The sequence below is a fragment of the Dreissena polymorpha genome, chromosome 8, assembly GCF_020536995.1.
Source record: "Dreissena polymorpha isolate Duluth1 chromosome 8, UMN_Dpol_1.0, whole genome shotgun sequence".
Taxonomy (NCBI): domain Eukaryota; kingdom Metazoa; phylum Mollusca; class Bivalvia; order Myida; family Dreissenidae; genus Dreissena; species Dreissena polymorpha.
In genome coordinates, this window is record NC_068362.1 from 16846880 (window position 1) to 16872942 (window position 26063).

Below are 26063 nucleotides of genomic sequence, written 5' to 3' on the forward strand. Positions count from 1 at the left end.
CATTGAGCACGGATGGCCGAGTGGTTTAAGCAGTAGAATTTTACTCCAGGGCTCCAGGGGTTCGAGCCCCGTTGAGGGTTACTTTCTTTTCGTTCTTTAATTTTATTCTTGTTTTTTTTTTATTGGAGCTTTTTAGATCCGATGTTTGCATTTATCAATATAAAGAATTTAATTACAAACTTCAATACATGCTAAAATCTGTGAAAGGCCCATTCAACCTTTCCCACTCAGAAGCAAAGTGAAAATCAGGCTTTGTGCAAACAACATAAAACTAGAGCAGCCTGCAAGTAACTCGCAGACTGTTCAGGTTTTATGCTGTTTGCTGCTCATCAGTAACTAAGGGTTGGAATTGAAGCCTTTAAAACTTGAATACAGTATTAGAAAGGTCTTTAATTAAATTTAACTTTCTAAGGGACTACAACTGCGTAAAAATAAAAATACGTATCTAAGTGGTAAAGGGTTGTTGAGTATTTTTCTAATGACATAGTTATTATGCAGGTACTTTGGCTGATTTGAGGTACTGGTCTTAAAGGCTTAGGGTCTGTATATGAAATTACAAAACCATTGATGTCTGATTTAACTGTGATTAAAGAATTATTGGATTAATAAACTTATTGTATAAAAACCGAACACATGTAATTGCATTAATTTGAGTGTCATTAAGAGTTCATGAAAAGGTAACAAGATTAACTGTGTTGACTGAATTATGAGATTATGAAGACTAACAAACCAGATGAAGATATCAAAACATAATCTTGCTTTGTTTTGTTTAAAATTCATTGTTTAAGTCCATAATAATTCATGAAAGTAATAATATTGACTTGGATACAGTTTTTACAGTATTTGTAATTTCATAAGAAAACTGAAATATGATTTATTTGTTAAAGAAAGTTATGAAAACTTGCTGAGTTATGTGAATCTATAACACTTTTCCTGTCACCCAAGGAACACATTTATAAAGCCTTGCCCTAGGGGTCACTAGTGACTGTGGTAATGTTATTGCATATTGTTATAAACTGTAATGAACTGCAAACATTCTTGTCAGATGGCAGCCTGTCAGGGGCTGCATGTATTGTCTGTGTTTAAATGCATCCAGTGCACTATGGAGGGGGAGATACAAATCTAATAATCCTCTCATAAAGGGATTAGTGATTAGTATCTCTCTAATCTTACTAAGGGTTTCACTTTCATGATATTATTTTTCTTTAGTTCAATACCTTTTCCTGGCACATTGACAAATAAAGCCGTTTGAAAAGTCTTAATGCCAGAGATTAATATAATATGGTGATGTAATGAACGTAGATTGCCTTTCCAATTTCATTGTACACCTGTGAAACTGTGTACTGTATGATGCAATAAAAAAAATAATAACATTTTCGGAACTATTTTAATTTTTAATAAAGACTGAATCAAATAAAATTCTCTTTTCTTCTGCAAACAATAATAGAAGATTTTTTCCACAAAACATTTTAGAAACAATCGAAAAATAATGAAGGGTCTATCAACAAGGATATAGAAATATTTTTTGCAAATTAAATATTGTTTTAATCAGTCTTCACCAGCATTCAGAGCTGTATATTATGTCAAAAGCATCTGTATTGTGCAATATTTTAAATCTGTATGTCATTATAAACAACAGCTTTAAATACTTTGTGATTCTTTTAAATATTTGAAAGTTCATACTGATTAAATATTTGACCCTTGACTGTCAAATCATTAATCAAAGGGTAGTTTTATTTTCAATAAATCAATCATATGATATATAAAAACATCAGCCTTGTATTATGAATGGATTAAAGATTATCAATTAATAAAAAAATACTTTGACATGGGCAATTTTAATATGATACTGCTGTGAGATATTGATCCAAGGTGTTGAGACCCGGTGAATACATTCTTAAAGACAGAAGCTCACTGTACTATCATGTTTCATGTCACCTTGTTAATTGTAGAGGCACATGTCATTGGCCGCCTTTATACATATGTTAACCAAGTACATACACCATGTTGTTCCGGTCATAATAACATTTTGACACGGGATCTGTGAACTATCATTCTTTGATATTACATAAGAAGTGGTATTTTGGAGAACATTCACAAGATATGACCTGCTTTTATAAATTAACATTTCCCAAGGCTGAGTATAATTCCAAAGGTCCCCTGTATCATATATTATAATGATTTTTTAAATGTTAGATTTCTTAGGGTTGATTTAACCTTATGTGTTTCTTTTATGCAATCACATTCCCTGTAATATTCTGATACTAAATGCGCTTTATTTTAATTAAATGTTGAATAAGGATACTGCAATATTTAAGGCAATTAGTAAGAAATACAATTAAATTAAATGGTAATAGTTAAAGAATGTCAAAGCTTTGTTTAGGAAATTGTAAAGGAAACTACATTTTTGGCATTATAATTCTTTCCAAACAGTAGGGTGTCACAGTGATTACAAATTGCAATTAAGAGACAATACTATTTGGTTATTGACAAGCTATCACCTGTTGAATATTGATGAGGTAGCTTAGAGAGCTGGTCTGTGATTGGCTGCCACAGCTACCAATGCTGTTCTGCCAACCAATAGCAGACAGGCCAATACTGCTGTTCTAACACTGCAGTTTGATAGTGTTTCAGTTTTAAACCTTTGTGGCCAATTTACATAAAAGTATTGGTAAGGTTTAAAAGCATCATAATAAGTGTTTTGAAATACCTTTTTTATGGAGACTTTGTAATAAAGTCAGCTTTAACTAATGCATTATACAAGTTAGATGGTATCTGAGTTCCAGTGTGAATAGTTAAATAGGTGAATAGTTAAATAGGAGGTTTTGAGATACCAATCAGCAAGGCTTTGTTTTAAGTGTTTTTCATCCTCCCTGTGTATCTGGGAGGCAATCACAAACTATTCAACGTTTAGTGAGTTATCATTCAATCGTCAAATATCACGGTATCACAGCTAGTGTAACGCGCCTGTTCTCTGAAGTGGAACACCGACTGAGTCCTCTAGTATAACATTAGCAGTTTGTGAATGTATTGACAATAACTCAGTGGTCAATGGAAAATGAGCAGGCCATCTTAGGTGTTTAGTTTGACAAGTGTTTAGAAGGAAATCGTAACTGGAATATGATAGTTTGTTAGTATCAGATACACCGCAAGTGGGACTGTTGATTCACGACCTGAACTAGTCGGGGATCATAGGACAGACCTGAGCATGCTGCCATAGTCTAGCAGGACTTATAATTATTGTTTGTTAAAGAACGTTACATTACAAGTGTTTTGCAAAACTGGAATACAGATACAACCTTAATACTGGTATGTATACTTTGAGTAATATATTTTCTTTACAATTTGTTTAAGTAAATGTATTTTTATTTATTTATTTCTTAGAAAGAATTTGCCTTAACTTTTAGTGATGGGACTCTAATTTATGTTATATGAAGATTATTTAATTTATAGCGTTTTATTTGTTTGGCATTTTATTTGTATAAGCATACAAAATTTTACTACAGGTTAAAAGTATGAAGTTATCTGATTGTCAGATGAAAAAAGTGTAAATTTTTTTATACATTATAATTGAAATTTTTAAATCCTGTAAGAGAAATTGTATAATATATAACAAATTATATAAAAACACACAAATATTCTTATAAGAACATATACATGTAAATAAGGAAAGTCTCTTCATACCAATATGGTGAACATATAATGTCTTGTATGACTGTGGTAGGTGGAACATATAATGTCTTGTATGACTGTGGTCGGTGTCATTTTTCTGTGTGCGTGTATTGCTTGTTTTTGGTTCAGTTCCTTTCTTGAAATGGGGGATTGTTACCAAATGATATAGTGAATAAAAGTTTTATTCTGTAAGTGTTCTGATAGGCGGTCTTACTCATTACAAACATTATATACCATTGTTAAATTCTTTCTCAATGAGAAAAAATAATTTAAATTAATGTATACTTTACATGACATAATATTTATTAGCCCAGTCATATTAAAATAAAACAACAGGGAAAGCAGATGGGTAGTCTGTTGTCTTCATACAACAAAATTATTCATTACACTTTTAACATGTTTTAACTAAGTATATGCCAGTCTTTAAATCTTTACAGAAGTCCTGTAGCAGAACTCTTGTCTTAAATCTCCATTGTTACAGAGTTTGATTTGATAAATATTATCCAAATACAACAACAACTGTAACTGTTATAGCATTTGTCCAAAGATTGTTTTAGTTCCAAACTTACCTGGGACTCATTTAGTCACATCTTTTAATATATTGTATCAACAGATACTATTTAAGGAAGAAATACTTAACTAGTGTTACTAAACAGTTTGTTTTTTTGGTCTAATTTCGGACCCATTTCCAATCGTAAAAAGTGTATATTTTTCTCAAATTACTGACTATAATTCTCAATTGAAGTTTCAACGCACAAAAATAATGATAAAATTGAAAATAAAATTAATTTCAATATTTTGTTCATTTTCCTCTCCAGCTCTTAAAATTGAACCTAATTAAATATAAAATTGAAAACATTTTTATTCTCAATTTGAAAGTTAGCAAACAACAACATAATTTTCCCAATTTTAGGCAAAACAAGAACACACCTTTCCTAATGTATAAGTAAAAACAATGCAATTTTTACAAAAATGGGGAAAAAAACTTTTCAGTTTTTTAAATGTATAAAATATTAAAAATATGAAAATTAGCTCGTTGATGCAAAAATCAGCTATTTAACATTTATGTAAAATAACTGCTTTAAACATATTTTTGTTTTGATTTAATTTCTTTTTTCATAATCACATTTAAAAGGAATTAAATTTACTTGTAACATAATATTAGTTTTGTTCCTTTAAAAATATTTTGTTCATCCTGGAATTTGTTTGGCTTGATGTGTTTTGCTTTGAAGTGGCCATTCCTGGACTGGTTTGATGGATTGCCCTACAAATCATACTGGACTGAGAGTCAGTGAACAAACCTCACCTATCACTTGGTGTCAATTGCATACTTTATAAAATCAATATAAACATGTCAATAATGATGGATATCTTCATTATGTATGTGTCTATTGTTGGATCACGTTGTATCAATCACAATAAAAATTCCCTTCTTGTCAATGTTTACAAGTGAGTCTATGGGATCTTGTCTTTTTTATCATCTCTTGTAGTTGTTTTATGAACATGGTCGTGGTTAATCATAATATAACTGTACTAATATTGGACCTGGATGTGCAAACTTTACGAGTGGCTGATAGTGACCAGGATATGACCCGTGCACAACTTACCGCACTGGACCCCCATATTGCACAGCTTACCGGACTTCCCCATATTTTTGTCTGTGTCAGGCATTTAAACTCATGCAAATACACTATGAAGAATTCCCAGACACTAGAATCAGTGTTTTTTCCACTATAGTATTTTGTGAATTATGCTTTGGCTCTTTTGATTGGGAAAAAGCACGTAATATTTAATAAAATAAGAACATTGGTGTTGCTTTTTTTGCTAACAGGCAGTTTAAAATTGAGAATAAAAATGTTTTGAATATATTTCCTACTTAATTTAGGTGCAACTTATAGAGCTGGATAGGGAAAGGAATTTAATGTTATTATTTATTTAAAAAAAATATATATTTTTGGGAAATCTTCAATTGGCAATTTTAGGCAGTCAACTGGGAAAAATATATACTTTTTGAGATTGAAAATGATACCAAATTTCGGCCCCATTTACAAGCAAAAACAACAAAGTAGACGCATATGTTTTTGGTCAATTTCATTCAACTTAACCTATGCATAGAATGCCCGGACACTGGCGAATTTTTAGTTTGCCAGATTATTTGTATTTCAATAGAATTTTGTGACGGTTAAAATAACTTTTCATTGAATTTTCACTTATGAATTTATGTTATCATTTTTTATAGTTTAATAAATAATGATTTGGAGAACTGATGCCTATGAATTTAACCGCAAGAGTGCTAGTTTTAAATTGTAAAGGTAACATCAACTTCCAACCCAACCTCGATGGCCATGTAACATTTATTATTTACACCTAATTATTGTGTATGTTAACTGAAGTGCAATTATTAGGGAGCTAATGGCCGTTGCAGAAGTTAGTGGTAACATTCAGTTAGTGTGCTTTTTAATAAGACGTACAATGTAGTTCATGTTCATTACCCAGTGTTGTTATTGTCATGTTCATTGCCCAATATTGTTGTTTGACAGCATGAAAGTTAGGAAATGTAGGTAAAACAATAAAGGTCAAACAGCAATAAAGGTCAAACACTGGATCAGATGATGCGCAGGTTGACAGAAGAGAATAGGATGTTATATCATGGGATACATTGGTCTTAATGAAGATCTTATATAAACACTGCATCATGTGCATTTGGAATAAGACATCAAACTTGGAATGAGTATCATTTTTGTGATTATCTCAAGGGAAACTGTTCATGTAATCTTCTGAATGTATGTTAATAATATTCTATCTTTACTTTTAGTACAATAAGCACTTTTTCATGACTTTTTATCAGAGTGATTGTGTTTTTTATTATTTTCACTGTATTTTTAAACTGCATTTATCCATGCATGTACACAGTTTCATTTTAGGATTTATTTAAATCAAAAACACAGTTTTGTAGTAAATCAATTAAAATATTGCAATGATATATTTATGTGTCTATTTACTTATAATGTGTCAACATTTATAAATACAATATTTAAAACTGCACTTATTGTATTACAAGATTGAAGTCTTATTCCAACATCCCATAACATTTATTTTTCACATTTAATAAAAAATAGAAACCATTTATTCTCAAAGATTTGCAAAAAAAATCAGTCAATTTGGATGTTTTCCGTATAATGTTTGCTCAGTAATTGACTTTTGACACTTTTGTCTGATACCTAAATAACTTTTGAAATGTGATGTATTTGTATACATTGAAAAGACGTTTAAAAATATTTGTCATGCTTAATAACTGAGGGCTCGAGTTTGAATTCATCTTTTCAAAGTGTGAGGCTCCGTCAGCTCAGCCTGTTTATGAAGGCCTTTGATAGCGTTTTTCAAATTGAACGATGTTTTAAATTGTAAATGAACATCATGAAGGAACGTTGACTAAAGAATAGCCTTTTGGTTGGCCCAGATTATAATGTTCCAAATATTTCTAAAGTGTTCACGTACAATGCACTTGTAGAGAAGGCCTACGATACAAACCTTCTTGTATCACCAGATTCAATACAGTTTAGAATACATTGTGTTTGCTAATGATGAATTTAGGCTGATATAAATCACTGCCCCAGTCATTGTCCATGCCTGTGGGAATATCCCTGTTTAATATGCCAAGTCAGCTGTGGATTTCTTGGTCGTGTGGATCCCTTACTAACAAGGCTCAGCCCTTGATTTTATGGCCGTATCAAATAAAAATTTATCGCCTGTAGCCATTATTGTAATTTGGACACCTCGTTTTGAAAATATCCCAAGGCAAATTTAATAATTTTCAATTAATGCATAAAAATATTTGTAAATGTAGATGATTTAATTAAGATAATATTGAAGGTGAATGTTTATTTATGACAGGACAATTAGCATATGTTTTTTTAAGATCATGAAGTTTAACCCTAGTGTATTGAACTATTACTCAGTGTTCATGTGCGCATACTGCAAATTTCCTACAGTCAATTTTGTAACAATGTCAAGCTTGTTTTCTTTCAGAATTAAATAAACAGTAGGTGTTTAATTTAACCGGTTAAATATTAATTATCAACAAAAAGTTGATTATGAAATTTGATCTTGTGGTATTTATTTACCGATTTTTACAGTCCATGTACAGGAAAGCAAATTAGCCATGCGTCTAAACTGAATTTACTTAAGTTGTTGACACAGTGTATAAATGCATTTGTACTTAACAAAAATTGTGCAAGTAAAAATAAGCATTAAACTGAAAGTATCCTCTATTTGTATGGGTAAATCAGATATTATTTTTGCAAACTGTATTTAAGGGGGGCCCTGGCTGAGAAAATTACAGGGTTGTCACATGGCACTTGTTTTGACCCCTTGTGGAACAAAGATTAGTTTGTGTGTGAGCAGGGCATGGTTTAGGTTGAACTAGATCTTAAGAAAACTGTCTTCAAGCAACACTGACTACTGATTATAACTTTTACAAAAAATGATTTGCAATAATAAAACTAATGATAATAATTATTATTATAACTATTTTATTATGCTTATAATCAGATATCTCCTCTTGATTTCAGTTCTTATAAATAATAATATTATTGTTGCTGTATTATGTCACATTCATGCTGTAAAAAGTGAAAGCTCTTTATGCTTCATTACATATTTGCAAGGTTACACACTACATTTCATATATTTTACAGGTTACACACTTCATTTAATATTTGTAGCACTCACTACATCAATATTTTCCAGGTTACACACAACATTTCATATTTGCCAGGTTAAACACTACATTTCATTTTTGCCAGGTTACACACTAAATTCATAATAACCATGAAATATCTCAGAGTCTGGTTATCTTCAGTTGATTTAGAATAGTTACAATTATAGAATGACCTGTTTGCTATTCTTCGATGCAGATAATGTGTATTTAAAAAGCTATTGACCACAGTGACAAAAAAGTGATATCTGCCTTGCAATACTGTATAAAGAACATTATTCCATTCAGAAGGGCGAAGGGCTGTATAACACTGCTACTGCTGGAGACAATGATTGTAAAGCACTTGGAAAACAGTGCTGAAAGGCAAACATGTCCACAAAATATAAAGATCATGTGGAGAATAGAAAACAATTTAACATATTCAAACATAATTTGAAATTTTGAGCAGCTTTTTTTTCTTGTGTCAATTTTTAAAAAGCATAAACACTAATACACAGTTTCAATGTAAAATGTATAAATATTTTACAATATGTAAGTCTTTGTTAACATGTATTTAGCATATATTATTAATTTAAAGCAATACACAACCTTTGTGTTCAAAGTAACACACCTCTGTAAAAGCCATCTATCACTGAATGAATGTTTTTTCTGTATTCACAAATGAAAAGTGTCTGGTGGAAAATGTCCCACTGGGGTTGGTGGTGATTTATAATTGAATATTGGTAAGTTAAATTGAAAACAGTAGGAACAAATGAGGATCAGTAAATCAAACCAGTGCTGTGAAAATTAAAAAGTTTATGGTTAACACATCAAAAGCCATTTGTGTTTATCAAGTCAGAGTTTTGCTTCAAAGGGCTTGTTCACAGTGTGCTAAAATGAAAAAAAGTCATTCATAGAATCAAACAAGAATAAATGCAAATATGCAAATAAGAGAAATAAAACACATGAGTAAGAATTTTTTTTACAAATATATGTTTTTTTCTTGATTATCATCTTTTGAAACAATCAAAATTAGAATGTGTTTGTAATGATTTTCATCAATAATTTAGCAAAAAACATATACCAACGACATGGGATTTTAATTTTACTCCAAATGTTGGAAGCCTGCTGGTGTTCTGCAATTACATTGATGTAAAATATTACAAATACAAAGATATATTAAATGACTTGAAAAGGAAGTAACATTAATGAGCTTATTTGATATATTTTTACAAGTATTATTGGTTTTCATGCTGGTCTCAAATTTCACTAAATGAATTTAGTATTTTTGTAAAGGTGTGTTCAAATAAGTCTTGGCTTTGAATCTGATAGGCCTGTAGATGCAATCATGACTGTATCCATGGATGTTTTCACTTCTCCTGTTTCACTGTGGCCATGTGAGCCATTAGGCAAGTCCCAACAGCATGTTGGGTAGCTGGTAACAGTAGCTGCCTGAACAAGACTTTGTTTTCATCAAGTACATGTATTTCTTTATTTGTAGCATTTACTGCTTTTCAATTATTTGTTGGGCGTTGGAGTTCATGGTCAAATAATGTGAGGTAACTTGTGTGTAATGAAAACAAGTGATGGGAACTTTCATTTGATACATTAGTTGTTTCAGTTTTAGTTTATTCACACCCTACTAATAAGGGTGGAAACCTGCCCGAGTTCTGACTCTGTTAAGGTGGACACAATAGGTGGCATTTATTTCTGGCAATAGAGCCTCGATCTGGGAACACTGGCATACACAAGGCTCAATAGACAATCCCTTGCCTGGGAAAGACCTTGCACAAAGTGATATTTCTCATATGCAAAAAAATGCAGATAACTTTGAATGTAATACCTTATCATATGGGCAAGTTTAACAGTGCATTATTGTCTCTTTGGATAAGGCTATATTCTTGACAAGAGGATTTTCTTAGATTGTATATAGATTAGTGGCTAAAACTAGAAATACTTGTTAAAACTGCAAATAATCCTTTGATCCCCAAGGCTTGATTGGCATTGATAAGCTTGCAAGCAAAAATATCTGCCTAACATTGAAGAAAATAGTATCCTCCTGTGACTTTACTGTTTTAATTGCTATCAGTTGTCATGAAGGATTCCTGATACACATAGTGTTAATGACAAACCTGGCCTGACTTTCTTCACAGTTTGTGACTTTCTGATTGCTTTCACGGCTTGTCCAATGGCCTACAGAGATAACATGTGGTCCTGAATTGTGCACTGTTGACACTGGCCGATCATTGATGATTGCTATAAATCAACACTGCTTTTATTAATCAACACTGTTTTAATGACTTGAGATATTATGTGCTGTTTTCTAAGGAGGGATTAGTTACATTGAAGCACACCTGTAGCTTGGGTTCACACATTATTGAAGTGTTTTGGGTGAATCCCTGGGAGAACATGGAGAGGTTATCAGGACTGATTGAGACTCTGGTCTTACTTCTGGTTATACTCTACAGCCCCTCTCTATCAATCAAATTCAGACAGTCAAGCACCTTTCAAAGATAGTGTTAAGCTACTGACTCCATGAATTGTTTGTGTAAGTTGAAAGTTGATTATGGTGCTTATCTATTAAACAAAACTCTACTGGTTTTTACTGAAAACAATATTTCATTTCACTGCATTAAATCAGAGGATAAAACTGTGATTGATTGCCATGTACAATCAAGACTCCAATTAAGTTTTAACATTAATCCATTTAATTGATAATGAAAATTATAATGCTGTATTGCACTGTACAACTTGTCAGATAACATGACTTGTTGTTTTTTGTAGGTTTTGTTAAAGAGACTTGTTCACAGTATGGCTTATTTAATAACATTGTCATAACAAGAATAGAATTTAAGATCATAAATTAAAAATAATTTTGTCCCTATCAAAGATAGAACCAGGGTCATTTGGATGAAAAGGCAGTCACTGTAACCACTTGGCCATCTGGGCTGTTTTAAAAAGCCTGCATTGTATATTTTACAAAGGAATTTTATAGGAGTTGTTAGAAAAACATCAGAAACAATCTAAATCATTAAGTTGTTACACATTTGTAACGCTTAATAACATTGTCAATTTCAAAATTAGTGATATTTTTTCACGAACGAAACTTCTTTTGGAGTCTTTGTCATCAGTGTCATTTCCCTCCCTGATGTACAGTGTTCTTTTTTTGAATCTGTGATAAAAAGTTAGGAAAATGTCATTTTAACAATCTGTGAACAAGTACTTTTAAATATTAATATTATGTTAACCGATAACTGTTTGTAATTTCAGGGATGCCAGGTGTCTGAAGTGACCAGGTACCCGCTGCAGAAGTTTCCACTGATGGTATGAGGCTGTACAAGATGTTTGCACTGCATCTGCTAGCCTGCGTGTGTCTGCTTCTGGCAGTCAGAGCACAGGAGGATGGCGTGATCGCAAACCTTGCCTTTAACATTTCAGAGGGCCTCGAGAACGGTACATATATTGGTAACATTGCAGGAGAGTCGAAACTTGGCCTTAATGGAGGCTACAACTTTCGACTGTCATCAACGGTTAATCCTATTGTGTCCTTGACCCCTTTGGGAGAATTGCGAACAGCCTACCGGATTGATCGGGAAACAGAATGTCGCAATGAGGTCAAGTGTTCTAGAGAGTTCCAGGTCACTGCACATAAAGATGCTTCAGTTATTGTAATTACAGTTACTCTGAATATTTTGGATGTAAATGATGAAACGCCAACATTTGATCCGAGCAGCATGACATTGAGGTTGTCCGAAGCCATACCAGTGGAAACACTACGGCAGCTTCCCGCAGCAGTTGACCTTGATAAAGGTCCAAACAATGGAGTGGCTGGCTACGAGTTCTCTACTTTCGTTCCTCCATCTGATCTACAGAACTTTGCATTGGTTCAGGTTGTTGACAATAATACAAATGCAGTCACAGTCAGTTTGAAAATTGCAAAAGCTTTAGATCATGAGGTCAAAAACAGATATGTCCTGCAAATATTTGCCAAGGATGCTGGGCAACCAATCAGGACGGGCACTTTGACAGTGACCATCGATGTCATTGATGAAAACGATAATAAACCAGTGTTTGAGAATTCAAAGCTGAATGTTACTGTAACAGAGGATATATCTGTTGGAAAAACTATTGTGTCTCTTCTTGCTTTAGACAAAGACTCGGAAAAGTATGGAGAAGTGGAATACACATTGTCTCAGCCAACCATGTACATTAGTGAACATTTCACTGTGAACTCTTCATCTGGTGAGCTGAAGGTGGCTCAGAAACTGAACTATGAGGCCGGGAGTAATGTGAAGACCATATACATAGTTGCTAGAGACAAAGGCGAACTACCTCTCTCTTCCACTGCAACTGTGCTATTGACAATCAAAGATGCTGGCAATAAACCCCCAAAGATTACGGCTACCATATTGGTGAATGAGATCTCTCCAAATGTTCTTATAGTTAGTGAAGCAGCTAAAATCAATGATGCCATTATGTATCTTTTCGTGACTGATTCAGATTCTGGGGACAACGGGCAGGTTTCCTGCAGCATTGTTAACACCTATTTTGGACTGGTTGTCAATGGTGTTGGTTACAATGTCTTTGTTCAGCATTCAATCGACAGAGAAACCCAGGCTGAACACAACTTGACTGTTCGCTGTTCTGATTTAGGAGGTCTGTCAACATCTGCAAGCTTCAAAATAAAAGTCGGTGATGTAAATGACCACACTCCTACTTTTGATAAATATTTGTATCTCAAAAACATAGAGGAGAATAATACATATGGTTCTGAAGTTCTAAGACTTAGAGCAACAGATGATGATATAGATGACAATGCAAGAATAACCTATAGTGTTGACAGTTCTAATGAATTTGAGATAGTTATGCAGAACGATGAAGCGGTGGTGAGAGCAAAAATAACATTGGATCGTGAGAAGTATGCGCAGAAGATTTTTCATGTGTTGGCAGTGGACAATGGCAATCCACGCAGGACGGGCACTGCTACAGTGCAGCTTAACATCCTAGACATCAATGACATGGCTCCCATGTTCACCATGACCAGGTACGTGTTCCGAGTGACTGAGGGCAGTCCTTCTAACACCCGCGTGGACTTTGTGACCGCAATTGATGAAGACCAGGGTGAGAACCAAAGACTGCGATATGAGATCATGCCACAGTATGCCCCTGGTGGAGCACTGGCAGTTCCATTTACAGTTCTATATGATGGTGAAGTGAAAACAACACAAGAGCTGGATCGAGAAATGAAGGCTAGCTATTCATTTAAGGTGTTAGCAGTAGACTTTGGTATACCGGCGCAAACAGGAACTGTAGAAGTGCTCGTAAATGTCGAAGATATAAATGACAACATGCCAATATTTGTTTTCCCATCTGCAGATAATAACACTGTCACTGCATACAATGAAAAGTCAGAAACAGAAATTGTCAGGTTACAAGCCACTGATATGGACTCTGGAATCAATCAGGAGCTCATCTACTTCATAGTGGAAGGTGACCCAGACAATCGCTTCTCCCTTGACCCCAGCTCAGGAAAATTATATATTGTAAAGTATGTGCATTTGACTGCTGACAAATTGATCTCTTTGCTTGTGGCTGTATATGACAAAGGCAAACCTCAACTATCCAGCAAAGCTAGCTTGAACATTAATCTGAGGTACACAAACTCAACAAACAGTGGCCTTGGTTCTTCAGAGAAGAGCAACAATAGTTATGTGATCATTGTGGTCACAGTGGTGTGTATAACATGCCTGCTGTCAGTGACTATCATCACGGTGATCTGTCTGATACGCAGGAAGGACATTCACAAGTGTGGAAAGGGCGGCATCGCAGCCCTCGTCCCCAAGATGCCAGGACGGAGGCCCGAGTCTCACCAGACATTGCCCAATGACAAGGTCTACCCGACAGATGGCACTCAGAAAAACAAGAAGGAAGTGAGCTTTTCATTGGCAGACGGGGACAGTCTAACCAGCCATGACAAAATCACGAGAGTTCAGGTAGTGTAGACATTTTATATGAGCCTTACCTTGGAAACTGGACTTGATGCATGTGCTTAAAGTGTCTTCCCAGATAAGCGTATACAGTCTGCACAGGCTAATCAGGGACAACATTTTTGTCCTATACTAGATTTTGGCAAAGAAGAGACTTCATTTAAACAAAAAAAATTAAATGAGCAAAGAGTGTCAGCCCTGATTAGCCTGTGCAGACTGCACAGTCCAATCTTGGGTGATATTTTGCACAAATGCGTAAAGCCTAGTTTTCCCAGAACAAGGTTTATATTTCTTATTAATAGTTTTGAGGATTACCTTTATGATTGTGGGCATGTTTTGTATTATGTTCAAAGGCAACTATCCCAACTGCATGCAATGTTGTTTTCTTCAGCAATGGTAGTCAATTTTTTTAACAATTGAGAAACAACTCAAAAGTTGTTTGTATTTCTTAAAGAAAACAAAAACTTTTCTTGTGCCTTTATTAATAATGCTTTGATTATTAGACTATCCTATTTTGTCACAAAATATTTTGCCTCTTTAGTAATTTAAAATCATTTGATACATATGATAAAAGCAAAATAATTGAAAGAAAATTGCAATAACATTTTTTACAATTTGAAATTCATTGTAAATACCGCCAGCTGGATTTCTTCATTTAGCTTTAAATGATCTATGAGTGTGAGTTACTGAATAATTATGGCTGCTATTACACCAAATAGATATTATCAAAAAGCTTTCACCAATTTACCCATTTTCCACCCCATTGCAGACAATAATGATTTCAATAAAACATTGCGTAGTGTTTTGTGTCAGCAGTAACACTTCACAAATTACTGTATGGGTCAATTTTGCAACTTTCTTAAAACGTGCATTGTCACAAAAAGAAATATCAGTTTCTTAAATTTGAAAAAACAGATAGCGCACACAAAGGATAAAGAACTGCCTTCAAAATCACTTGAACTTGTTGAGTTCGTGCATTAAACGCTTTTGAACAGAGTTAAAGCAGGCCACTCTACCCCACCACAATTGCTCGCAGATTGACAGAAGTGATAACACTGCTCTAACAGGGGTGACATATCATTAAAGACAAAAAATCTGTTTATAAATAATAATCATTTAAATCTTGGTTTAATATGCTTGATTAATTTTGATTGGTATCTTCAAGACGTGATAGTGTGTTAATGGCCAAGTGAGTGACTCTGAAAGGCCCGCTATTCATGTGTACTCACGGTTCCGTACAGAGGCAATGGTGTAGTAAGACGTGAAAACACGACCCTTGCAGAGTATCAGTGGACTCATAGTTAATAACAGCTTTGAATTTCCTGTCACAGAATTAAAACCCAATAGCCCCGTTTTAATTTTTAAGTGAAACAACAGTTTGTTTTTAGCAGCAACTTGTTAAAGTTTCACAAGAAAAGTTGCTGCCTTTTATCAAAATGCTTGTTGGCGTAGGAATTTTAAGTACTCATAATGCGATTTCATTAAATCAGTTTGATGTTAAGTTGAGCACTTGATTATGATGTTGTTTTTAAATGTGACACTAATCATGGCAATGACAAGAACAAGGGACATTTAAATTCATACTGACATTTACATCTCACCAATTACAGTTATTGTCTAGCGGTTTCCCAGGGTTGGTCATAATATTAAACCATTACTCAGTGATTGTTGGGCTGTTCTTGTGAATCAGCTCTTGTGGTCTGTGTCAGTGCAGGCCTTATCTGTACACCAAGCCGGTCTTGTTCAGCATTGTTCTGTCTGTCCCTCATAAAAGACGTTCTAGGACTTGGGTCTATAATGGAAGATGTCCTGTTCACAAAGGCATTTAAACATTTTAGTATTAACAATATTTATATTGTTATCACTCCTCTTTTGTTTGTGTGGCTCACCTCAAGAATAACTAAATATTTAATACAGAACAAAACATGTTCATGTATTGAAACATATCCAGCAATAATTATGACTACCATGAAGAAGATTGTTAATATTAGGACACAATGTTATTAATAATGAGCAATGTTGTCCCTCTACAGACGCTGCTTTCTGCACGGCAGGCCCCTCAGGCCCCGCTGGTGAGTGTGGGCAGGGAGTCAGACCTGCTTCCAGCCAGTCTGCCCCGCCCCCTCGCAGCCACTCTGCCCCGCCCACAGACCAAGTATTCTGACACGGACGTACAGATGGTAGGTACACTGGCCACAGAAATAGTTGAGTTAACTGTGAAGAATCTAGTTTGATTTATTGTAATAATTTTTAGATTGGTTGTAAAATTATATTGTTTGTTTCAATATTATCACCGCATTATTGATACAAAATTGATCTGTTATTCTAGAGTACACTATTATTGTTTGTGTTATGTATGAATATATTTTGACAGATATTGGTAAAGCACGGTACATTTTCTACTCTAATAGAAAAAAAATCCAGCCATTCAAAAGGTATTATTCTTGGGATTGGTTTCAAAACTGCTGCATTAGTGTGTACACTTTGTGTCATTAACGAATTGGGTTATCATATTTATATATCTGAAAATGTGTACTAATGCCTTCATAAACTCAGTTGGCTTGTAATCAGTTCAGACTAACCAGGTCGCAGTCCACTCTCTTTCTATGCAAAGCAGTTTGAGTCCTACTAGAAGATTTACTGACTTGTAACCTCAACAGATAACTCATCCAAGTGGCTTGAAATGTCTCCATACAGCTTATCATAATGCTATCTGGTTGAAGTAACAGAGTTTGTTTACCATTCACCATGTTTGAGTGCTGGTTATCAATATCATTGTGAACATGATATCTGCAACCTAGCAACTGTCTCTTGAATTATTTTTCTCAAGGTTTATTAAATACGTTTCTTTTTTCAACCACATCTATAGATCATTTTTAATCTTATGCAAGCTTGACCCCAGTTGCTTTCATTGTTTATTGTATCAGTACATTACAAAAAAGCTTCCCGGTGTTGTTGAGAGCCAGCAGTTATCACGCCTTCTCTTCTTGCAGGTGATTGGTCACCACCGCGAGGACAGCCACAGCGAGACTTCAGGGGAGACAACTACTAGTCATGACAGCGGAAAGGGAGGAAGTGTGGAGGGGGACCATGGTAATAAATTAAAAACCTGTTTTAATATATATATATAGATGCAATTTTTAAAGGCTTCATCTCCAGTTCTAAGATACTGATGAGCAGCAAACAGCATGCAAACTTAACAGCCTTGGAGTTACTTGCAGGGTTTTCTGGTTTCACGCTGGTTGCGTATACCAGTAGCTTTTTTCACTTTGCTGTTGAGTGGTAAATGGTTAAAAGATAGTAGAGTGACATGTTTCTGAAATGAATATTGCAATGTTGTATATATAACGTATAGTACAAAATTAATGATAAAGTTATTGACTGAAGTTTAATAATTTTGACAACAACAAACAAACAAAATACTTAAATATGGTTATAAAAATCAAAATAATGTCTATCCAACAAAATACAAATGTTACAAAATAGTCAAGCATATATGACTTATATCATGATTATTATGTATTTTGTATACACTGGGTCTTAAAGTCTATAACTTTGAGCACCATGAATATGCTTTAATTGAGCCTTATTCTGGGAAAACTGGGCTTAATGCATGTTGGTAAATTGTTGTCAGAGACTAGCCTGTGCAGTACACACAGGCTAATCAGGGACAAAACTTTCCACTTAAAAAGTTTTTTTATGTTTTGAAGAGACTTCCTTTTAAACAAAGAATTCCATAAAAGTGGAAATTGTTGTACCTGATGAGCCTGGAAAGACTGCACAGGCTAATTTGAGACGAAACTTTACGGACATGCATGACACCAAGTTTTACAGAATGCCACTCTTTAAATGAATGTGCATACATTTGGGTCACAACGTGTTTGTCTATTTGCAGAGCCCAAGTTTGAGATGAACCCTTTGAACCCGTCTGCCTATCTGATCCTAGATGGCCACACCAGCCAACCACACGATCTCTACAGCAGACCAATCAAGCAACAGCAGCCATCAACAAATGCTGTTAAACCTGACTATGAGATTATAAACAGCGCTCATAAAGACAAACATTTACCATCAAAGTCTAGCGTCAACTTCCCTCGGAGTTTAACATGGAATCCAAAACAGTGCCATAATCTGAATTCTACGGGTAGTTACCCGGACTCGGACTATTTGAGTCTGGGCTCGAACCCCAACCTCAGCCATGTGAATACAAGCATGTATCCAAACTCTGGTAAACATGTGCAAAAGAACTTTCCTCATTCAGGATATGTGAATTCAGCATTTAACTTATCGAGTGACTTTCCATTGTACAGTTCCAATAGTTTGAGAGACGATGATGAGGCAACCACAACCTCGGGTAGCTACACGGTGAACCACGAGGACCTGGAGGACGACCTGCAGCGGAGCTACACGCGATTCTCAGACTATGTTGTCTGATCATGCAGAAAAGACTGCTTTATTATCCATTGTGCCAAATATTTGTTGATTGTACCAAACCCTTTAGAAGACTGATGACTGTCACAGTTCATACTTCACTAAACTGATCAGACCTCACAGTCCTTGGCGAGACCTCCTTCACTGCAGTGTACCTACTTTTCACAGTCGAAAGTGGCAGCCTTGATCGTTACAGGTAGCAACAGCTTTGACAGTTGTAAAAGCAAAATTCTTCCACAAAGACATGCTTTTTATGCAAAAAGAAAGAAAATATTTCTTGTATATTCTGCTACAAACCATGGGCGCATAATGTTATGAAAGTAGTTCCAAGAAATTATTTAGTAAAATGCATGTGCTTAAAAGCATGACTTGACAAATAACTTTTGCAACTTATGAATATGTTTACTGTATTTAACATGAAATATGATGTCCCATGATCTTATTTTGGCAAAAAAGGGTGGATTGGTTGCATTCCTATCCATATGAACTCCAAACCATTGGCTGCTACTGCAATAAACAACACTCCGCCTCAAATTATATCTAAAGTGTTCATTTGCAGTGCAAAATATTAAGTTTCCATCACCTACATATCTCAATAAATTAATAGATTTTTATGTTATAAATTCTATATGAATTAATATCTTTATCTTAAACATTAAGTATGTTATTTGCCTTTAATCATTGTTTTCAGTCCCATGAATAGTTTAACCCAAAGTCATGTTTCAATGGTTCATACAATATTGGCAGGCTTGTAATTCAGTGTCTGTACACGACAGCTGGCTTTGTTTCTCCAGTATTGACATTTCTTTAAGTTGTTTTCCTTGTCAACTTTCAGTTTGCTGGCAGTGAAACCAGCAGGAATCATGTGCGCTCTGAAGTCTCCAATGTCCACTTTGCATGAGGAACTGTCAATATACATCTCAGATGATCTCACTTTAAAATTAGTGTTTTGTATGATATACTTGTGTACCTGTTGATGTCTCAAGTTCGTAGCATAATCAGTAGCAATGTGTTCAAAACCTTAAACCAATAAAATGAGCCTTGCTCTGGGAAAATGCGACGTAATGCATGTGCCTAGTGTCGTACCAGTGTAGCCTGTGCAGTCCACACAGGCTAATAATTAAATCACTTTTTGCTTAAACTGGATGTCTGCGTTAAAGAGATCTTCAAACAAAAAATGCCTTTAAAGTGGACTGCACAGGCTAATCTTGGAAGAAACTTTACACACATGCATTAAGCCCCATTTTCCCAGAGCACGGCTCAGATATTTGTGCATTATTTGGTTTCAGGTGCTTTAATCAAAATCTTATTTGTTTTTAATTTTGATGCATTTTGTAAATTGATATTGTTGTTTTCGTTAACTGCTGTAACATGACTATTTCATGTGCTGGTGAATGCATAGGGCATAGGGCGGGATGGGAAAGCTGCCTGGTACTGACATTGATAGGCCAGATCGGCGCAGGTTGGGGAAATTAGATAACGTAATGGGGAAATTATACTGAGTTGATCAGCATATTGATCGGAGGTTTGGAAAGGGCTTTCCATTAATGGTCATTTCCTGAATAGAAAGTCACACAATTTAATCATTAAACTATCACCCATGTAACAATGGGGTACACTGTGTAGTGTAAAAAGACAATGAGGCGTGTCAGAAATCCTATTGTACTAAAGCTTCTGCTGCAAAATGAATGGAAAGATATCAGTGCTACATAACAGCTGTTGTTAGTTATTATATGAATATATTAGAGTATATTACTTTTATAAGTGGAAATATTGTTACTTACATTTTTGTTTTGTGTTATGTAAATATTTGTTATATTGAACGAGAAAAAAATATTCTTATAAAAATTAATAAAATGAACAATCTTAATTGTATTATAGTTTATTATGATTCTTCGCTGATTTCCAGGGTACTTTAATCATACAACAGCGGTCAGTAAGACTAGGGATAGCTGGTTAACTAATCCAACTCCCAGCTATTGACCCTCAGGGCTGTACGTATGTGGGTGAATATTTGATTAGGTTCCATTTACATGTACTCATAAAAGCTCCGAGCATCAAGAAGAACTAGCTGGTTAACCAGTAAGTGCATCTGCTCGAGCCAGATACTGCCTTACTTGAATCAAAGGGGCGAATGGTCGTTAAACATTTCAGTACTAATCCTTATGCAATAAATGTGGCCGGGAATTTAATCGCATCATAGGGTAGTCCAGTGGCAGAGTCCACCTGGGCTTACCGGCCCGAGACCAACTGACCAGTTACCAATCCTGTTAAATCTTATTGTGTTTTTTTTCTACTGACAGGACGAAAACGCAATATCCGTCATGTATAGCAATACAAAAAAAGAACCGGTTTTCATTTTTTTATTATACGTAGTTAGGTTTAAATATAGATAAGTAATATAATTTATGATATACAATTTTAATGCCCGTGCAACAAGTCTTACATCCGAACCGATAGTATGTTCTATGTCCGACATCCGAACCGATACTTGCAACATGTCTGACATCCGAACCGATACCTGTGTTCTGTTTCCGATATCCGAACGGATACTTGTGTCCGAAATCCAAACGAAACTTGCAAAATGTCCGAAGTCCTAAAAATACCCAAAACATGTCCGAAATCCGAACGATACATGTTTTCTATGAGTTAGAAGAGTAAGCAACGCAGTTAACTTCTACAAAATACTTCAACTTGATTATGTTGATGACTTGGTGGATTCAAAGCAAACATTTTTTTATCAAAAATGTAATGTTGAAATTGAATTTTATATTTCGATATCATAAGTATTTTTATTGCATTTGTCATTGCATTTCATAAAACGTAACAATACGCAATGAAATCACATTCAGTTTGTTGTGTGTATTTCAAAGTTTATGAGGAACTTCCGCGCCCGATGCTACACTATGTGAGGACCCAGAGTGTGTTCCAGAACTTCAACCAATTAACTTACTAGACTCACGAAAGTTGGGACGAACTTTGAGTATAGGTGCAATAAACAGCTATTTTTGTTATGGAAGGCATTTAATTTCGGCATGGTCTTGTACTGTACGGGAAACGGAAGTACCTGGATGACACTATCAGTCCAGTATGGTGACCTAGAACCAAGCTCACATGAGACAGGAATGGGGATTGAACCAGCGCCGCATAGGTATTGTAAGTTAACAATGTGGCATTCATACGGCTCCTGTGTGAATGGGTGTGTATCAGAGTTTATTTACAGGTCCTACCGGCCTCTTCACGAGGTCTTTGCAATCTGTGTGACTGGTCATTGATCAACAGACCATATGCTGGCCGAAGCAGACGTCAGTCGTGGTAATGGACACCCCACACAGGGGAGGGATGTACCTGGCTCAGCGGGTCACCATGACCCGTGTCAGGGTACACCTTCGTGATTCTGCAGCCATTAACTGACCGGACACCCGAGGCATCGACGTAATACCCGCGTTATTGTAGGTAAATTACACCACCGGTTTGATGTTGGAACGCTGACCACAGTAATCATCCGATCATTGAACTTTAATAGTATTTAAATTAGAAGTGTGGCGAGGATTTTATTCCCATTGCAGCAATGAAACCAGCGGGAAAAGGCCAAGTTAATGCCGGTGCATTACTTGAGGATGTAATATCCCAGCCTAAACAATGGCGTGTACAAAGACTGTTCATTATAAGGAAATGTTAACTCTACATTGAAGAGTACAAACAAATCGTGAAATTACACACCCGATTTTCGTGACGTTATTTTATTGCTCGGCGAAATGCGAGTAAAAGTTAAACACAATCTAACTACTGTACGACTAATCTTGATAAAAGTTGCCTAATTGAACAACAACGTAATTTTTCATTTTATACGAGCCATCTTTAATGCCGCTGTCGGTGTCATGTTTGTTTAAGTTATCTCGGCATGTTTATGTTGTCCCTCATTAAAGACCCATTACTTGGCAGTAAAACAATGCCACTGGACGCCCGGGCGATGAGGACACGCAGGCTGCTGATGTAGCTATGATGGGACCAGGAATACCCCGGGATCTACGCTGCAGACAAAGTCCCCAGCCACCGTATCACTGGGGATGTGATCGTTAATCCATGTTAGACTTTGAAGCTGATATGATACGAATAAGAAACTCGACGTTCTCCTGTCTTCTAGAAACATGGATTAAGCTTCAAAGATAGACAAGATCCGCCGTAGTACAAAACAGTGCAGTGTTGAGTTGGTTTAGAGTCCATTTTGCAACACAAATGATAATTTAAGCCTAATTCATGAAAAATAAACCTAATGCATTCGCGCTGAGTGTCGTCCCAGATTAGCTTGTGACGTCCGCGCAGGCTAAACCGATACGACATGTTCCGCATAAGCTGGATTTTCGTTTATAAATGCATTTAAGAAAACAAAAAGGCATGTCATGCAATATGCAAGAAAGAACTTGACACGAATCAACGTTCACTGTTTGTCTGCACGTTTTTTCCGGCTATTTTCACGTTGATTGTTACCCGCCTTTCGCGTAAGATTCACGCTGTAGTCTCCAATCTTAAAACATAACAGTGCCATGATGATAAAGATCAATGCTTTCCCTGCACACATATCGATTAAAGAGTAACAAGAAAGAATAACAAGAAAAAATAACAAAACGACTGTCATCATCTGAAAACATGTCTTCTATTTAATCAATGTGACTTTAACACATCTCAATTATTTGGTGAACTGTAAGCACACTAATAATTACAATAATAATATATAACAATACATAAAATAGAATAGTATGATACTAATACTAAAAATAGAAATAGTAATAATAATTACAACAATAATAGCATAATTATAATATAATAATAATAATAATATATAAGGTAAAATCGTGACGTCATATGATGCAAGAAAATTTGACTCGGTCAACCGCAACAAAGGCCGCTCGGTGATTTGCAGTTGATGGCCCCTTTGTCAGGCCCTGTCATGTGACGGCCCCGGGGCGAAACTGAACTCGCACATTTCCTGCGTTGCGACATAAAAGGATCCGCGATTCCGCCTATTCCATGCATGAATTTAGATAATTTTAAATGATTTCTTTTTTAGATGTTTCAACAGCTGCTTTGGACGTTTTGCATTTTACAGAGGTCGTGTGTAATAATCGAATGTATATCCTTGTTAGTGGATAGGCACGGTTAAGATGACAGGCAGTTATTCGACGTAGAACACATGTGTCAATCGCTTGAGCATGTATATGATATCCACTTAACAATGTCCTACCGCCTCTATCAGTAAAAAAGGTACCCACTAGTCACATGCATCTGGAGGGATCTTGCTGATATTATTGCTTAGTCAATTATAGTTGTGCAATTATTTAATAAATAATTGATCTTTTCATGTATGATTTGAACTCAAACGAATAGAAAATAACAAATGAAAACCATGCTTAAAAATATTCAAATCGAATAGCATCACTAAGTTTGAAACAACGGCGGTGCAACATCTGTTTATAAAAAACTGGAGTCATATACGAGTGTTGTGCTCATGTACTATTAAATAAATAGGTCGGCATTTGTATTGCCGTCATATTATTTAATTCAACACTTTTTGTTGATACGTATTCGAAACAGTCCATGCACGACCGAGTGCGCAAAAGTCGCCACATTTGTATTTGGACATGTGACGAGTGAGAGAACGTGTCCCAAATTAACGTTAAACACTAAGTCCAGTTAGTCCGCAGGTCATTGCGGGTCAACCTTTCAAAGAGCCCTATTTTCCACTGGATGCTTTCAGACAACAAACCCCTTGATCAAACCTATAATGACGCGGTTTTCCGATACAGAAATCATCAGATGCTTTTCTCGAGTGGACACTGGCAAATTGAAGAGGATTTGACTTGAACGTATGATAGAAAAGAAGATTAATGGCGCAGATTTTGTCCAAACTCATTACGATGTTGCGGAGCGGACTTTAAAATTAGATCGAGTCGCGCCGTATTTGGCGACGGAGACCTAATCAGTGTAATACTACAAATCATTATCAATGCACTTCGTTTATGCTTAAACATTTGTTTCATTATATTCTCTTTTTTTAACAAACATAGTTATTACATAACGTACTCAAAAAGGAAGCAAACCATATTAGCATATTACATATTTACCGAGCATAAAATAATTATTTCCTTCTTATCCTGCAACAGACAAATCGTCAGTAAGCAAAAACAATGACAGGTCATTTTGCCTACTTTCGTCTACAATTACCCAGATTACCAGCCTGTCGGATGCCGGTTCATAAAGTGTCTTTGAAGTACGAATGTCGTATTTACATATTTTAGCAGCGGTATTTCTGTCATGTGTTAGCGCCGTGCTGAATACATTTCAGAATAGGTTTATGTTGCTTATGTTACCATATAAAGAGCCACACTTGAATGTGTAATATGCTGAGCATCGCCTGACTTCTAAAAACGCGTCCAATATCAAAGAAATGTCAAACAAAAATAACTAGAAAGTCAAACTACATGTAGTTAAAAGACCATCCATATACTTTCGAACAATATTTAAGAACCGTTCTTGGTTACCAAAGCTGGGCGTAATCTGGTATTGCATAAATAAAATCAAACTTTCACTTTCATGGTATTTTAGAAATAAAACTGGACTGTCTTGGTATTGCAGAAATAAAAATAGACTGCCTTGGTTAGTCTCGCCACTCATAGGTAAATGAATATTTTTTTTATAAGCAGAGCTCAATGCTTAAAATGAATCTAAGAACACTCGAAAACATGTCTGATTGATCCAAAAATTTTATGCAATCGTTCACCCTCTGTCAACTTAAGCACGTACTTATATCGGTAACAAGACATATAGGTATTAGTTCTTGACATCAAGTGTTATTGCAGAAACGATATAACTCCTTAACCTCTCTAAATTTCTAGACTGTCGAAATCCATGAGTTAGTTTTTATATGCTTTGGCACGCCGTTAGTTTCATACCTCACATAAACGCTGCAATGCACACTCTTTTATTGTCTGTATGTCTACATTTACAAGTTTGGAGGCAACATATTGATAAATCGGATGAATAACCAATGGGATCATTTTCATCTATAACGTAATGGGATCATTTTCATCTATAATGTATAAAATAAAACATTTACGCACAAAGCTAAACGTGCAAGACGTAAACGTTAGTTTAATGTCACATAGTGACTAGATGATTAAGGCAGCTTGAAGAACACCAAGCACACTGTAAGCTTACGTTACTCTGCAATGGATACAACTCAAATACGATAAGGACAATAATGAACAAAACACACGCCA

At 35.3% G+C, this 26063-nt stretch overlaps 1 protein-coding gene across 2 annotated transcripts in view; it reads left to right on the plus strand.

Annotated features, from left to right (window-relative positions):
• Positions 1 to 20653, plus strand: part of LOC127841778 (protocadherin beta-18-like) — a 44796-nt gene extending 24143 nt beyond the window's left edge. Inside the window, exons 1-6 of one of the 2 annotated variants that reach the window (XM_052370849.1) lie at positions 2627 to 3309; positions 11636 to 14358; positions 16386 to 16532; positions 17346 to 17445; positions 18248 to 18979; positions 19619 to 20653. In XM_052370849.1, the coding sequence (XP_052226809.1) occupies positions 11692 to 14358; positions 16386 to 16532; positions 17346 to 17445; positions 18248 to 18786 (3453 nt within the window). In that variant the 5' untranslated portion in view covers positions 2627 to 3309; positions 11636 to 11691 and the 3' untranslated portion in view covers positions 18787 to 18979; positions 19619 to 20653. Of the gene's footprint in view, positions 1 to 2626; positions 3310 to 11635; positions 14359 to 16385; positions 16533 to 17345; positions 17446 to 18247; positions 18980 to 19618 lie in introns of those variants that run through there. The other variant, XM_052370850.1, reaches the window with a different exon arrangement.
• The last annotated feature ends 5410 nt before the right edge of the window (positions 20654 to 26063 follow it).